This window comes from Strongylocentrotus purpuratus, unplaced genomic scaffold, assembly GCF_000002235.5.
Source record: "Strongylocentrotus purpuratus isolate Spur 01 unplaced genomic scaffold, Spur_5.0 spur5_contig_844, whole genome shotgun sequence".
NCBI classification, from domain to species: Eukaryota; Metazoa; Echinodermata; class Echinoidea; order Camarodonta; family Strongylocentrotidae; genus Strongylocentrotus; species Strongylocentrotus purpuratus.
Genome location: NW_022145551.1, coordinates 430766 through 446754, shown reverse-complemented (window position 1 = coordinate 446754; position 15989 = coordinate 430766). Strand labels below are relative to the sequence as shown.

Below are 15989 nucleotides of genomic sequence, written 5' to 3'. Positions count from 1 at the left end.
GAGTGATTTTAGTCATTAATCCGATAGCACCGTGAGCAAATCAGGGTGGATTTGTCGTGCTTTGTGAATTAACGTCTGCATTATTTTTAGAACCGTAGTGAGCCTTATATGGGCGTACACAGAGCTTCGGGTATTTTTTAACGACCAATCTGTGCATGCCTTTCTGCGAAAGAATTATGTCTAGCACGACACAAGCCTCTAATCCAGTTATTTCATATAAAAAGTAAATTCTCCCGATATGATCTTTGACCTTTCGTTGTGATTTCAGAACGAAGAATTGATTAGTCAAATATCTAATCAAGATTATAAAACATATTTTTGAAGACATCAGTCATGTCAATGGATAACGGATTTATTAGGAAATCGGACACATCTTACGGAAGCACCTAACATTTATTAATTTTGGTATGGATACATTGAAATACAGAATAAAAGAGATGAAAAGATCAAGTGGTTATATAGGTTTCAACGCATTTATTTATCAAACATGAAAATCAAATCAAAAATACACACAAACATGACGATAAAGTACACAATCAAATTTATACACAAAAGACTGGGTTAGTTCCTCCTCGCGTCACATACATACATGAACGGCAATATCATATTTACTTTTTAAAACATTCTGTAAACTATTAACTTTAAAATATCTATCAAAACTCTTTCCTGAGCCTCATGCCCGGTAAAGCTACAAAGTAGCGTCCTCTTGATTTCTTTTTAATTTTACGAATGTTTACAATATTGTCCCTAAAAAGAATTTATAACATATGCAATGGTCAGAGCAAGAAAATGAAACGCATGACCCCCTCCCCCCCCCCCCCACATCCTCCCCCACATCACACATACACTTTGTGGCTAGTTTCTCCTTTTTAATGAGCGGTGGTTACATTGAAACTAATTTTGAATAGACCCATTTTTTTAATGTAACCAGATTTATGCATGTGCCTTTATGAATACGAATTCTTTCATTCACCTGTTACGAATAAATGTATCTCAATTAGTCAGAATACGGATTTCATAAATTTGTTGTTGCTAGGTATATACGACACACATTATGGCTTGTCCCACCTAGCTACACCGTAATGTATGCAATTTGTATTATGAGTATTAAAATACAAATAATTCGTATCGGGTGAATGAAATAATTTGTATCGAGGCACTTATGTATACATTTTGTTACATTACGAACATGTCCTATTAAGAAGATAAACCACGACTAAACATGTTATACTTCAAATGTGGGCGAATGGGTATTTTAGATTACATGAGGCTTGTACATAAATCATGAGTTGAAAATACATTAAAAAGTCTACTTGTACGCTTAATGAAGAGAAGTTATTATTCATTCAGAACTGCTTATGTCGGACGGGCATCTGCTCATTACAAATAGTATCAACTTCCAAAAAAATACCTTGGCTCTTTTCATCTGGATATTAGGGACTTTTAGATTTGCACGACGAGAACGTGGACTGCTCGTGTGACACCCTTTTAAGGCACTGCCCGAGCCTTAAAAGGACGTCACATTGTCTTAAAAGGTTGTCACACGTCGCAGTCCACGTTCTCGTCGTGCAAATCTAAAAGTCCCTGTAGATGATCGAATAGCGATACAGTTTTGGCATATGAATAAATAGAAGCAGCTTTCTCGAAAAGATACCCTATATTCCGCGATTACTTTCTTACTTTTTCATTGTTCACTATATCTGCACTTGTATGTCCAATGAATTAAGTGTTTCTAATTTCAAGCAAACTTGAGTCTCATAAAAAAAAGCACAAAGTATGGCATGTTATTGGTTCAATTCCGTTTCTTTTATAAATTACAGTCTTAAAACCAAGATAAATCTTAAAGGAATTGGGTTAATTTACTTCTTGGTGGTAATTACGAATCATTTAACGAGTTATACAAATGAATCGCACATCGAACCATTCAAAAGATGTTTACAAACGCTTGACGGTCATGCTCCTGACATAGCACCATGTGGAGTCATTTTAAACTGCTAGATCATGTAGTTCTGTTTCTTGACTTGTCACATCAAATTTGTCAAAAACCGATCGTCGAACGCACATATGATGAACAGCAACCGTAATATTAGCAGCCCGGGTAGTTTCATGTCCGATAATAATGCGGTACTTTCAAAACGCCTTCAAGCAGTTAACCGCGTTTCAGGCTGCGGTGTTTACCGCGAATGTTCAAAATGACCGCGTCTCTACCGCGAAGTGGTGTATTTGGTAACGGCCTTTGTGCCCTCCGACACGGCGTGTTTAGCCAGCTCACCGGGCAGGAGAAGACGGACTGCGGTCTGAACCTGGGGGAGAAAGAAAATAAAAATCATTGATTATAATTTACATTCTCATACCAAAGCCTCAAACTCAGAATATCGAAAAGTTGTTCAGATTTGTAATAGTCTTTAAATACGGAACTATTGTTAGTTCTTGATTCGAAATGTTTTTCGATTGACTGCAGGAAAAAATAACGCTTCATTCTGGTGGAGCATAATATGATGAACCATTTAAAACACGATCCAAAAGATTTGCAACAACAAATATTTCAACCGCGGCAAATTCCAATAGCATTTTCGACCACCTATTGATAATATGCAAACATGACAATGACGTATTACGTCATTCGAATATTTCTGTGGGGGTATACAACAGGTTATTGAAATTTCACTTGTGTAATTAATTTTAATTTCTCGAACGTCTAAGCGTTCGCGCTATGATTGCATGTCTGTGGATTAAAAAAAAAATCATACGTGTTCATTTATGTTCATTTATATAAGATCATAAAATCGTTGATTTCTCTATAAACGTCTGTGACAACAGAAAACGGACTTGTCTGTGACAACATAAAACGGACTTGTCTCATTAACTTCAGTAAATGAATAAAGTCTAAGGTATATTGTCATATACGTTAGTGATATCGTCAGTTGTGGTATATACTCGAAGATTGTAAGAAGTATTCAAGTAATAATTTCCATCCAGCTACCTGTTTCCTACACCTGGGTGGAGAGTGGCTTATTTAGATTAGTATCTCTTCGAAGGACATTAGTGCCGCAGCGGGACTCGAACCGCAAACCATGCGAATCGCAGTCGGGTGACGTATCCACTAGTCCACGAAACCTCCATTTCTCGTTAAAGTGGCGTAAGGAACAATAAAAACATTTGACCCGCCCATAAAACAACTTCAAAGAATAACATACCTCTCGGCTACTGATAGTGCTCTTCTTGTTGTACTGTGCCAGTCTTGACGCCTCTGATGCGATCCGTTCAAAAATATCATTGACAAAGCTATTCATGATCGACATCGCCTTGCTGGATATTCCCGTGTCTGGATGAACCTAAAAATAAAACAAAAGGGGGATGAGCAAAGGAATTCATTTTACTTCAATAGGCCCTTTTGTTTTTTTAACAAAATGTTAATCTTTATTATAGCGTGGCCAGACTCGCCGGCTTCAGCAGATGCATGAGCGATGTATATATTTACTATTTATATGCCACACAAAAGACTTTCATGTGCTAGATTAGGCTATATATCATGCGATGAATATACCAAAGGCTTCAAGATTGTTTAGCCGTTTCCAGTTCAAGATCAAACCATTTTTAAAAGGGTCATCATTGAGCTAATAGAGACCGATATTGCGTCATTTTGCAAAGGCATTTGTTTTGCACAAAGCAATACCTTTCATCAGTTTGAGCCTATTGTTTTGTCCAAAAATGCAGGTGTGGCAAGGGAGTAACCGTGCAGATAGGCAGAGCACTTTACCAAGTGTACTAATTCACAGGTGGTTGTGAAGCACCTCGATTGATACGAATGACTTCATTCACCTGTTATGTATAATTGTATCCCAATAGTCAGAACGCAAATGTTATTTTCAAAGCATTCAAAATCTCGATTGTTCAGGTTTTGTGAATGGCCATACCGACTGGTGTTGCAAAGTCTTCAAGAGTCGGATCGCATATAGTCTGGTCGGATACTGTGCCTTAGGTTTAATACACAGCCAGAGAGAATACATTCTTGAATGAGATTCTTTTGGGCGCCGTTTAAATCAAAATACTCTTATCTCAACAATTCAATCTTGTATCCACTCTTGAAAATAAAATGAAAGAAAACGAAAATGAAATTAGAGACGATTGAAATTGAAAACGATAAAAATGCATGAAAATGAATGAGAGCCAAATAAAGCTTGTATTTTTTTGGAAAGTTTTAAAAACGAAAACGAAGCAGAATTTACTTGTTTGAGGACTTTATAGATGTAGATGTTGTAGGATTCTAGACGCCTTCGTCTTCTCTTCTTATCCCCAGTACGACCGACTGCCATTGATTTGGACTTGACCGCCTTCTTCTCGCCTTTCGCAGCAGCACCTTTGGGAGGCATTGTGGTTTTGATATCGGCTCTGTAAATCAAGAGAATGGTAAACGAATGGTAAAAGAATGGCAAACGAATGGTAAACGAATGGTACGACGTATGGTCGAATCATGTTAAAAGCATGGTAAAGGCATGGTAAATGAATGGTAAAGGAATGGTTAACAAATGGTAAACGAATGATTAACAAATGGTAAACGAATGGTAAAAGAAAATATAAATACATTTATCGAGTATTCTGATGATTCCTTTCTTCATTTTGTTTTATCTTAATGTTGAAGAGATAAATATAACGAGATTTTTCAAATCTGTTAAAGCAAAGTTACGCCTGTATAATACTTTCCAAGTTCATTATTTTTTCCAACTTTGACATTTTCAAGTTTCAATAGCATTGTTATTTTAATAACAGGCTTCTCTTGTTAAAATGCTTCACGTAGAACTGCGGCTCTTGTTTTCTTGAAGTATCACCAATGAAATTTTTTCTAACCTAACAGCGATTAATTACATTAACGAAACTAAATTCGTACTTTTAAACTTTTTGTCCAATATTTCAAATTATCTAATTTCTGAATCACACTTTATGAACCATTGACAGAATTCAATCACACATTAAAGGATTTCCTTCCCTTCTTAACAACAAAATATCTAACATAACTTATCGTATTTGCTTACCTTGTAATTGTAAAGTCGAAAAAGTACGAGTCCTAAAACTTGATTGTTGGTATTGGCTATACGATACACTTCTCAAAACTGTATATTGACAACGCTTAAACCTTGGTTAAGAAAAACGTGGGTGCCTATAATAGCCTTCGACGGAGAAATGCTGGAACGCTGAATGTTCAGACTCAAATTGCATTCACATCATTTTTCTAGAACATGCAAATTAGGACCAGTTCATTCAGGAAAAAAGGGAGAGCCTAATTTTATTTAGATTCTATTTCTTCCTCATCATTCAATAACGTTTTCTCCCCATTTGATAAAAAATAAAACACTTGAGATTTGAGTATTTCTTCAATCTAAGTTCAAAACAAAATAATTGTTCACCCTTACATTAGTATAAATTTTCATTTAACATTTAGTTTCAATTCCTTTTCTTTAGGATTCTAGTCCCTTCATTTTTAAGTCAAGCATATCACCCTCCGTCAAAAAATGTTTAAATCCAAGCAGTATAGAATAGAAAAGAATTTCGTGCAAATCGCATTGTTCCAATTCTAGCTGCATTTTGACATTCCGTCTTTTCAATAGATCCGTTCATTTTCAGAAATTCCGTGGATGTTTCCACTAACAATAGAAAGTAATGACTTTGCCAAAGCTCCAGTCACACTGATGGGACAGGCAACATACTGACAACAGACCGAAAGATAGATTTAAGTTGGCAAAGATTATATCGGTTTGGCGGTGTGACGGAAGCGGGCGAAAGTATAAAGTGTGTCCGGGGCTAATAAGCCAGTTCAACGTTGCAGTCTGAGCATGAGCAGATAAAGGTCATTGCAGACTAAACTGTGGATTACACGAAGACGACATGCTCATGTAAAAGATAATCATTATTCATTTATGCACAAGCCGTGCATTCCATGATACACACAGGTGGATATATTCTTTGAAAAGAAGAAACAAAGGCTAGTAGCACCTTTATTGCTGTAGGAGTGATTGTCTCCTATGGCAAAAAGTTGGTCGGTTTGGCGGTGTGACTGAAGGATAAAGTGTGTCAGTGGCTAGTCACAGACACGGGCGTACGCAGGATTTTTTTCGAGGGGGGGGGGGGGATAAAATTTGAAAATCGCGCCGAAAATTTCGCAACGACTCAGCCGGCCGCTGAATAAGCGGGGGGGGGGGGGGGGGGGGGAGGGGGAGGGGGTAAGAGCACTTGTTTGTTTGTTTGTTTGTTTGTTTTTTTTTTTTTTTTTTGGGGGGGGGGGGTCCAGGATTCGATGAAAGATTTCGCTACAACACGGTCAGCCGCTGAATATATCGTGGGGTGGGGGGGGGTGGGGGGGGGGGGGGTGGGGGGGGGGGGGGGGGGGGTGTAAGAGCACATTTTTTTTTTTTGTCCCGAAAATTTTGTCGGCCATTATTTCGTTCATTTTTTTTTTTGGAGGGGGGGGGGGGTGGTAAGGTCACCTTTTTTGGTCACCCTTTAGCACTCACAAATTATTATTATTTATTATTATTATTTGAGAGGGGGGGGGTTGTCCAAAACACACACATTAAACAAATTGAGGGGGGTCGACCCCCCCCCCCCCCCTGCGTACGCGCCTGGTCTCAGAGATATAGCAACAACCAATGTATGCAACCTGCATTCTGATTATTCAAATGCTACAGCAATGATTTTTGACAATGATAATGACAATGGTTTGATTTTCTTTAACGGCCCCTTCTGGGGCATGGAAGAAATACAGTTGAATAGTACAAATATAATGTTCAACAATGATATTTATATACTAAAAAACAAAACAAAAATTTAAAACAAGAAAATCTTGGCATTACAAAGGTAGTACATTATATGAGTAGCTTTGAGGGGGCACTGAATGATTGGGGGGGTGGTCACTACGTCTCCTTTTCTCCTCCTTTTCCCTGCTCTCTTTCCCTTTCTCTATTAAAGGTATAGTTGAGTATTGGTAATTTCCAAAGTGCCCCTCCAAAACAAATTTGGTTTATTTCAGTACCATATGAAAGATCATCGAAAAAAACATGGGAGATGATAATAATTCCAAATCAAATGCTCTAATTGTTGTGCAATTTGCTTTCAAAACATTATATAAAAGTGTTTGACGTCCGGACATCACTTTTGACTTTCGACGGTTTATTTTTTGAATTTACGTGTTTAGCTCCCTCTATGTCATTTAACAACCAGCGTATTTACAACGAGTGTTTGAGTTCGTTGGTACGTACAGTACTACATGTACAGGTAGCTAGCAGGCGGGTATCCGACCGCGCGCTAGTAATACAGTACAGCTGATCAATTCCAATACGCTGCTTTCACCGTGCCCCCCCCCCCCCCCTGTTTTTGCTTTCTTGTAAGTGCCCTTTTTTCCCTATAAATGCCCTTTTTAAATAGCCATCTCCCATTCTGATAAATGCCCCTACTCACACCTTTGATAACACACACAGCTCATATCAGATTATCACCGGCGCCGATCGAACGCTAGACAGCTACTAGACCGAATTTCCGTCTCTTTCGTTCGTTAGCCTCTTATTGGGGTAGGGTCGGCTCTCTCTTTAGAGACGGAAGCCGTTTATACACATGTCCTTGCTAACGCCACGGCCAGTTCTGGTCGTAGCGTTTTGCCCCCAAAATCCCCCAAATGTAATTTTACCTCGAGCATGTTATATTGTAAATTAGGCCTAGGCTATAATAAATCAGTTCCACTTACCAACTTGACTGAAATAATCAGTTTAATAGTCCCTTTTTAGGAAATTATAGGTCAAAATCGAAATCCATTTTGAAAATCTTTTTCAACATGGATTCCGATTTTGACCCATAATTTCCTAAAAAGGGACTATTAAACTGATTATTTCAGTCAAGTTGGTAAGTGGAACTGATTTATTATAGCCTAGGCCTAATTTACAATATAACATGCTCGAGGTAAAATGACATTTTGGGGGATTTTGGGGGCAAAACGCTACGACCAGAACTGGCCGTGGCGTTAGCAGGACATGTGTATAAACGGCTTCCGTCTCTAAAGAGAGAGCCGACCCTACCCCAATAAGAGGCTAACGAACGAAAGAGACGGAAATTCGGTCTAGACAGCTACAGACAAGCTTTGATTGAAATACGATAACGAGATCGAGATTGGAAAAGGAGCTCGAGGTCACGGACGATGGCCGACTCGGACTCAGCTAGTGCTAAGCCTAAGGACAAGGCTAAGGCTACGCTAAATCGGAATAAGACTAAGTAAGACGGTAAGAGGAAGGAGAGAAACAAGCAATGGCAGCTCGACCATCCGGCCCAGAGGAGGCGCGAGAGTGGCTGTGAACAAGGCCAGGGTACGGCGGAGAAACTTCGCGAGCTGCAGGCGGCCTTCTCGTTGCCGAGTCTAGAGGATGCATAGACATGCCAGCTCACTGAGAGGTAAGTTGAAATGATATACGCCCCACTGCATTGGGTAGGCCTACCGTTTTAATTTGATCTAGTCTAGAGACTAGATGCATGGAATCGGCAAATTTAAGAAATTACGTTTTGTTATCTCTTGCCTTGGATTTTTAATTCAGATTTCATGAATCATATGATATTGATAGTCTAGCCTAGGTCTACAGTAGACCGAAAGCTTCAGTCTCTATGTCGTCGGTTGTTCCACTGAGACTACGTCTGGCTCCACTAGACCTCCGGATGAATTTGGTTCAAATGAAAATATTGGAAGCATATGCGATCCTACAATATTCAGTGAACGTTGTCGCGTTGAAATCGAGTCTAAAGTGATGAAATTGTAAATAATAATCTCTTAATGGGGTATACTATAACTCTCTCTCAAGGTCAATATATTAATTCAGCTATACAACAAGCTACAATTGACCGATTGGCTATTACCTTTTTGAAATTATATATCACAACTACATATTCCGGGATTTTTATGGTAGCAGCTACCGTTGTACGACCGTAGGCGCTATTTTAAATTTATCAAAATTTACCGGGAGCACCGGTAAATTTTATATTCAATTTTTTTCGAAAGCAGAAGTGTTTTAGGAGCTAAATTTTCTAGTGCTTATAGTACTTCCACAGGGGCATCCAAATATATCAAAATTGTAAAGAATCACTATCCACCCAATTTTCAAAATTTCCCAAAACTTTGTAATATACCCTACCTTTAATGTCCCTCGTTACAACTGCAGTTTTCTTTGTAATGATGACGTGCAGGGCTAGTCAACCGGGTAAACATCCTGCTCTTTTTAAAAGTCGACAAGGTTTGCTTGAGATGTGACTGTCTCATCTATATTTATCTCTACCAAAGAGTGTCTCAACTTCACATACATGACAGAGAACCAATGCATCAGTTATTAGTCATGCAAATTCCAAATCTGGCTATCTGTGATAATTATTAGAGAATGCCATCTTCAAAATAATTTCTTTTGGTGATTTAAAATCTGAATGTTTTTTACTTTGTGAATGACTTTCGTTTCTTCACTTTTTACAGATATGAAGAACAGACAACACAATCCATCCCCAGCGAAGAAATTCCAAGCAGCAGTAGGGAATTAGCAGGTGAATAGTACAAGTCACCTTTGACCGCAAATTCATGGAGAACTTGGCCTACTCTGCTGATTTGCTCGCTTCAGGTAGGATTCTGTATACATGTACGAAAGGCTCTGTAAATTGAGAGGAATTTAATGAGAATGCGTTCATTACGTACATGTTTGCAAGATTGAGCTCTTTTTCGGTTATGACCTATAAAATTGGGACATATCAGCAGGTCAAGATAATGCATCTTATTTGCTCATGTGTATGACATGGGATTTTCAATATTGATTTTGTGGTATGAAAATAATGAAATGCCCTATCATTTATATCAGTTTTTATTTTGTTTTCATAATTCCTTAGGCACACCAGCATGCTCGAGTGTTTCCACAACCATATACTGATGTATGCTTCCAAGCGGTATTCCTTTGAGTAAGTATTTTTAGTATCATTTTGTATGTTTGAAGTAAGATTGTGGAAAAGTTGAAACATATCATTACAGTACGGTTACAGTTACAATATCATATTTTGAAGCAAATAGCAAAGTTAATGAGAAATTATGAATGACATCTATATAAATGCTGAAATCACTTTTGGATGCATGCAGAGTCTTGAAACAGCAGACTTTGTATCGTACTTGTGTCGGTACCTGATGTTAAGTCAAGTTGGAGTGGTTGTAGCAGGGAAATGTAACTACCTTTAATTAAGAGTCAATAATTTACAACACAAATCCAGAACTGAAGTGAATGGCTCGTATTCACAAAGGAGGTTTGTACAAACCATGGTTTGGCCAAGGTTTACATCTATGGAATGCCATTTGTAAACTGATGGAGAAGGAATGTAAACTCCATACTTGTTAACAATGTTAATTTACAATTTACGGTATGCGAGCAGCATTCCATAGATGTAAACCATCGTCAAACCATGGTTTGTACAAACCTCCTACAAACCTCCTTTGTGACTACGGGCCAATGAGTCTGAGATTTGTCTAAAGCATTTACTATTCATTCATCATGGTAGTGGTAATACCAATTGTTTGTCTTATCCATCCAGCTACCCAGCAAACCGGGCAAGGAATTTGCTTGCGGTCATCGACTACATGGCACACAAGGACAGGCCCGACCAGATTGATGAACAAGGCAATACAAAGTGAGTGGAAATTAGAAAGAAAGAAAAAAAGGTTTTCTTTTCTTTCTTGTTTTTCCTATTTTTATTTGTACATTTTTTTTTAGATGGACAAGGCAATCCAAAGTGGGTGGAGTAAAAAAAAAAAACATGATTTTTTGTTTTCCCTGTGTAGTTGGACAGGGCAATCCGAATTGGCAGTTCTTTCCCATGAAATTTATCAATTTTGGGGAAATTATTAAATATCTAATTGTCCTTCCTGGGAACGCCCCTTTTAAATCGCCAAAATATGACGTCATCTAAAGAAGTTGTCCCTGTACACGACGCACATCTAAATTATGTAGATGACGGACTGTAAGCTGATGGTTTGTCAATCATGCTGCTGATTTTGGACCCTAAATGCGGACTTGGATTCAGTGTAATAATATACTTGGTGTGTAATGCAAGGTTCTGGAGTCATCAAAATCATCATAAATTTGGCAGAGTTTTGGTAAAGTAACAATCACTTACACAGAAAGATGTATATGGGACAACACACATGGTGTCGGCCTGTCGGGGCTAGTACTACCCTGATTTCCTTATCTTTCTATGCTCATTACTCAGCCAGTATACATTTTCTTCCAAAATTGTTTGGCACATGACATTTATTTGTAATCTTGAACATTCAGTGTAAGTTTCGTTAGATTCTGTGAGAATTCATTTTCTTTTTTTACCAGAACTCAAGTTTATCTTTAAGAGATATGAATCATTTCCAATTGACAAGAATGAGTGTGCATATAATGCAACTTGTTACATTTTGCATGTTCTTTTATTTTATGATACAGATATGTTGCAGTATGGTCAAAGCGTGCCAACAACTACGTGGCCCGAAAAGAGAAGGTCCCCAAGACCTACCCCTACATGTATGTACAAGGACTCATCGGTGCGATACTGGAACGCAGAGAACAGGACCAAGGACCACTGTTCTCGAAGGCTGTTCTGCTCCCTGATGACCCTAGACACACAAGGCCCCGGCTTGCACCATTTCCTCCACCACAAGTTGATGTGATCCTAGCCAGGAGACTAGGCCGATTAGAGAAATCCATGTAATCCTCTGTAGTGAACATTTGGGATTGTCTGACTTGAGAACTGCTTTTTTTCGAGCAGAGACTAAGGGATCCAAATGGCGTCCTTCCGTCCATCCTCCGTGACTGTACACAAATTTGAATGAAGTCTAATGTGAAATCTTACCTGCAAAAATCAATTAGGGTTGCTAACTTTCCAACCCTGCATCTGTTTGTAACCATACTTGATTGGTAGATGCCCTTTATTGGCCTCCATGATATTCTGGAGTTGAAGGTCACATAAGTAGGTCAAAGGTCAAATGAGGTTCATTGTTGCATGATTGCATGCAAGACTCTTAATCGCCTCGATTTAATTTGTCCATGTGGCATGTTTTTAGGCTATCTTGAGGATTGGTTGGAACTTAACATTTTGGACTCATTTGGTTGCTAATGATTTTGTGGTCCGGAGGTGAAAGATTGCATGGCTTAGCATTACGAGCATGTATTCTTGATATGTCAGAGACCCTTTGACAAAATACCACCAAACTTGATACTAGAGTGTCCCTGGGGATCATGGGGATGTGGTTATCTGGAGAAAAAAAATCACATAACACATGATATACATGTACCAGAAATAAATTGTTATTGTTGCTAGATTAGCCACCATGCTTGGCACTTGTATATTGTATTACAATAAGAGGTTGGCAAGTTTACAAATGGAAGAAATGTAGGAATATAAAAGACAAATTGTGACATCAGTGTATAAAAGCTCTATGTGATTTATACAATTCATAATTTGTGATAAAATCAGTGCTTGCTCATGTGGAAATGGTGGATATTTCAATTTGTATCTATTTGGCAACCTATATTCCTTGAAGAAGTTACGGTAGTAATTATAAAATTTACAGCCAAGAGGTCAAACCATGAGTCAACAATGTGTTTGGTTTTAGTGACTGTGCATGTAACTGAGGTGACAGTCGATCATGAAAAAGACTATACTTCGGAACCTGTTGAAAATCAACATGGACAGAAGAAAGATTTGTAGAATATCTTATTGTAAATAGTCTTCATTTTTTGTTTAATGCAATCAATGTGACTAAAATAATGCAAGCGAAAAAGAGAAATGATCACAAGACAGCAAAACAGTTGGTTTCATGCATCATTTGAATCAATGAACGTGAATCAGCTCAACGCCAAAGTATTGCGGTTCAAGGTTATACCATCAAGAGATATGCTGCCTGTAACTACTTTGTAGTTTGAAAGGGTGTATAAAGGAATAAGGATACAGTTGGGCAGGCGAGTCTTTCTGTTGGTCTATTGTAAAAAACTGGGTCAAATTTTTTCCAATTTTTTTGCAAATTGTAATAAAACTTGGTATACCGATTGACCCGAGGGTGTGCAAGACACATTTGTTGTGTCTGTCTGTTAAGGTACCTCCATGGTAACCAAGCTTTGCACAAAGAATACAATTTTGTTTTAATAATCTTGTGGAGCATATTCTTTCCAAGTTTTAGCAATTTTATAGTTTTGGTATCTTTGATGAGGCATTATAATAACAGTATAAAACTCAATGCATGTGCAGTGTGTAAAATAAGTATGTGAGCAAACTATTGGAAGTAGTTTGATCGATTCATATGAAACTCAGTACACACAACGCAGATTGTCTTTTGTGTGCGTATAGGACATGACCAGTTTTGAAATGTCTGTGCTATTTTTTTGAAAAACCTTATGTTGGATGTTAATCACTTGAGGTGATATTCATAGTCGAGCATTAGGGAAGATGAAAGACATATATGTACCTAACTATACTTAATTTTGTGCTGAAACTGATATGATTCAGGATTTGAGATCGATATGGAGTATGTATACATGTATACTCGTACACATTAAGGAAAAGAATCACTCAGACAATTTTTAAAGCATTTATATATAAAGTAAGATGTGAAACTTAAAAGATAAAACCAGTTATGGTCATGCGACTGCATTGTGGAAGGATTGTTGTGGAATCGATCAGAAAAGGTTGATCATCTAGCATATAAGTCTTGGTGTGTACTGCAAGGTTCTAGAATCATCGAAATGATAAAAAAATTGGCCCAGTCTTGGTAAAGTTACAAGCACTGTACACAGAAAGATGTATATGGGACTACGCACAAGTGCGCGACACATGCGTTATATCTATCAAGTCCAAATAGATATAATAATTTACCAAATATATCAATTAGTAGGCAGTTTCTCGGCAAAATTTGTATGATCACGTACTAGTCAAAACATTGTGTGCGGGCAAGCACTGAATCAAATGACCGGGGTATTATAGTATATTTGTCAAGCGCGTAGAAACATTACTGTTATAGATACTTTTCTTTGGTAAACTTATCTACACATTGCCTATAGAGTATGTCAAGTTTTTATGAAAGACACAAGATAAGATGTATATAAATAAGCAGTAACTAATAAGTAACAAGACATGGTGGTATACAAATAAAGTATATTGCTCCTTCTTAATGACGACGGTTAAAGTTGTCATAGCGATAGATGCTAAATAAAAATGTGCCTTTTTTAATACACATGATCTGTTTGTATGCAATGGTTGAAATCAACATCACGTTTAAATATTGCCTTCAGTTCAGCAATTATAATTTGTATTCATCTCAATAATGTTGTGTAAATTTAACTGTTAGTTATGGCCGAATAAAGCTTTCAATGTACACCATAAAAATATGTTATGTATCTTCATTTTAGCATGACTATAATTATATTAAAATCTTATGTCTTTACACATTTACAAGTTATCACGTACTGACGTAGGTCATGCAATACACAGGCACTGTAGAACACAACTTATTTACAAGAAGTTACAATCACTTTTTTTTAAAAACTTTACAATTGCATGCAGTACCAAAATAAGAATACTGAAAAACACTGCATTATGGACAAGTATGAATCAAGTAAGATGTTAAATTAATTCACTACTGTTATTCATTATAGTATACTGATACAACAATTTTTAATATTTTTTTAAATTTATTTCTTTTTATTTCTCCACTTTCCCTTTAGCCATGTACCTTCATGTTGTTATATATGTTAAAGGTGTCGCTCTGGACCTATAACATATGATAAGACAAAAAATCCACCAGTTATTTCTGATTTCTATCAAATTTTTAGATTTTGTGTTGTTGTAATTGTTTGGTATTATCGGCGTTTCATTCTTTTTTAGAATATTTACGCCTTTCACTTTATTTCTTTTTTTTTCTTCTATTTTTGGTACTATTTGTCAATTCATATTCATCTCTTTTTTTTGGATAATATAATCTCAGATCTTCTGGTCCATGAAAACCCTCACCGCAATTGGCACCTTCCTGCCAGACCGGCGCGGTACATTGCGCAATCTTCTCGGCCATCATTGGCCTAGGCAACTCTGGTGCCGGTGAGAGGATTCTGGGGTAGATCTTTTGAGTCTCTTGTTTGGGGTTTACCGTCCTCAATCCGTCTTTACTCTTTCTTACCTTTTCTCTTCTAGTATTTTTCCATTTTGTAAAACCTTATTTTTCTATCAAAGTGGGTATCAACATCTTAGGGCATTTGGTTGTCGTGCGATATGTGCCAAAAAAAAAATGTGGATTTAGTAATTCCTTTTTGAATGAAACATGGATTTAGCTTCTTTTGGAATTGAATGGATTTAGCTCCTTTTGGAATGAAACTGTAATAATGTTGTTTACTTTCTTTTCGAAAGGTTATATTTATGTGTGATTTCACTATTATTATTTAAAAGGAAAGGTTTGCTGCTAAATTTGAATAAAATTTCAGTGACTTTATTGAGAAAATATGATTTATTTTTTATTTTTTAGGTACAATAACATGTTTCATTCCAAAAGGAGCTAAATCCACGAAAATAAAAAATCAAAAAATTTAGTAAACATCAGAAAAGCCGAAGGGAAGATTTTTTCTTATCATTATTGGCAGATAATCAGGTCCATGCAGGGTGACACCTTTAACATATATAACAACATGAAGGTATACATGGCTAAAGGGAAAGTGGAGAAATAAAAAAGGCAATTTACTCAGAAGTACCCAAAGTGGATTTGGCTCCTTTTGGAATGAAACTCTTCACATATTATAAAAGGAAGACAAGTAATATAAAAGGAAAAACGAAGGCCCACGTCATTTACATAGAAGGTAGGTGGACAGATAACCTCGATGTTTTTAATCTAATTTCATCTGGGAGATCATTCCACAGCTTTGTTCCTACAAACGAAATACAAAATTGCCCTTGCGTTGTCTCACATATTG

General features: G+C 37.2%; 2 protein-coding genes across 3 annotated transcripts; one reads left to right on the top strand and one right to left on the bottom strand.

Moving 5' to 3' along the window:
* Positions 1–1264: 1264 nt before the first annotated feature.
* LOC115926159 (late histone H2B.L4-like) lies at positions 1265–5170 on the bottom strand. Its single transcript, XM_030990697.1, has 4 exons — positions 5034–5170; positions 4230–4392; positions 3198–3335; positions 1265–2303 (listed from the first exon to the last, which is right to left on the bottom strand). The coding sequence occupies exons 2-4, from the start codon at positions 4371–4373 to the stop codon at positions 2205–2207; spliced, it is 381 nt and encodes a 126-aa protein (XP_030846557.1). The 5' UTR covers positions 4374–4392; positions 5034–5170; the 3' UTR covers positions 1265–2204.
* A 2940-nt stretch (positions 5171–8110) lies between these two features.
* LOC115926151 lies at positions 8111–13588 on the top strand. 2 transcript variants are annotated; one of them, XM_030990681.1, is made up of 5 exons: positions 8111–8433; positions 9494–9635; positions 9898–9966; positions 10588–10683; positions 11484–13588. In XM_030990681.1, the coding sequence occupies exons 3-5, from the start codon at positions 9908–9910 to the stop codon at positions 11746–11748; spliced, it is 420 nt and encodes a 139-aa protein (XP_030846541.1). In that variant the 5' UTR covers positions 8111–8433; positions 9494–9635; positions 9898–9907; the 3' UTR covers positions 11749–13588. The 2 variants fall into 2 exon arrangements, with proteins under 2 accessions (XP_030846541.1, XP_030846548.1); XM_030990688.1 differs by lacking the exon at positions 8111–8433 and having other exon boundaries at positions 9411–9635.
* The last annotated feature ends 2401 nt before the right edge of the window (positions 13589–15989 follow it).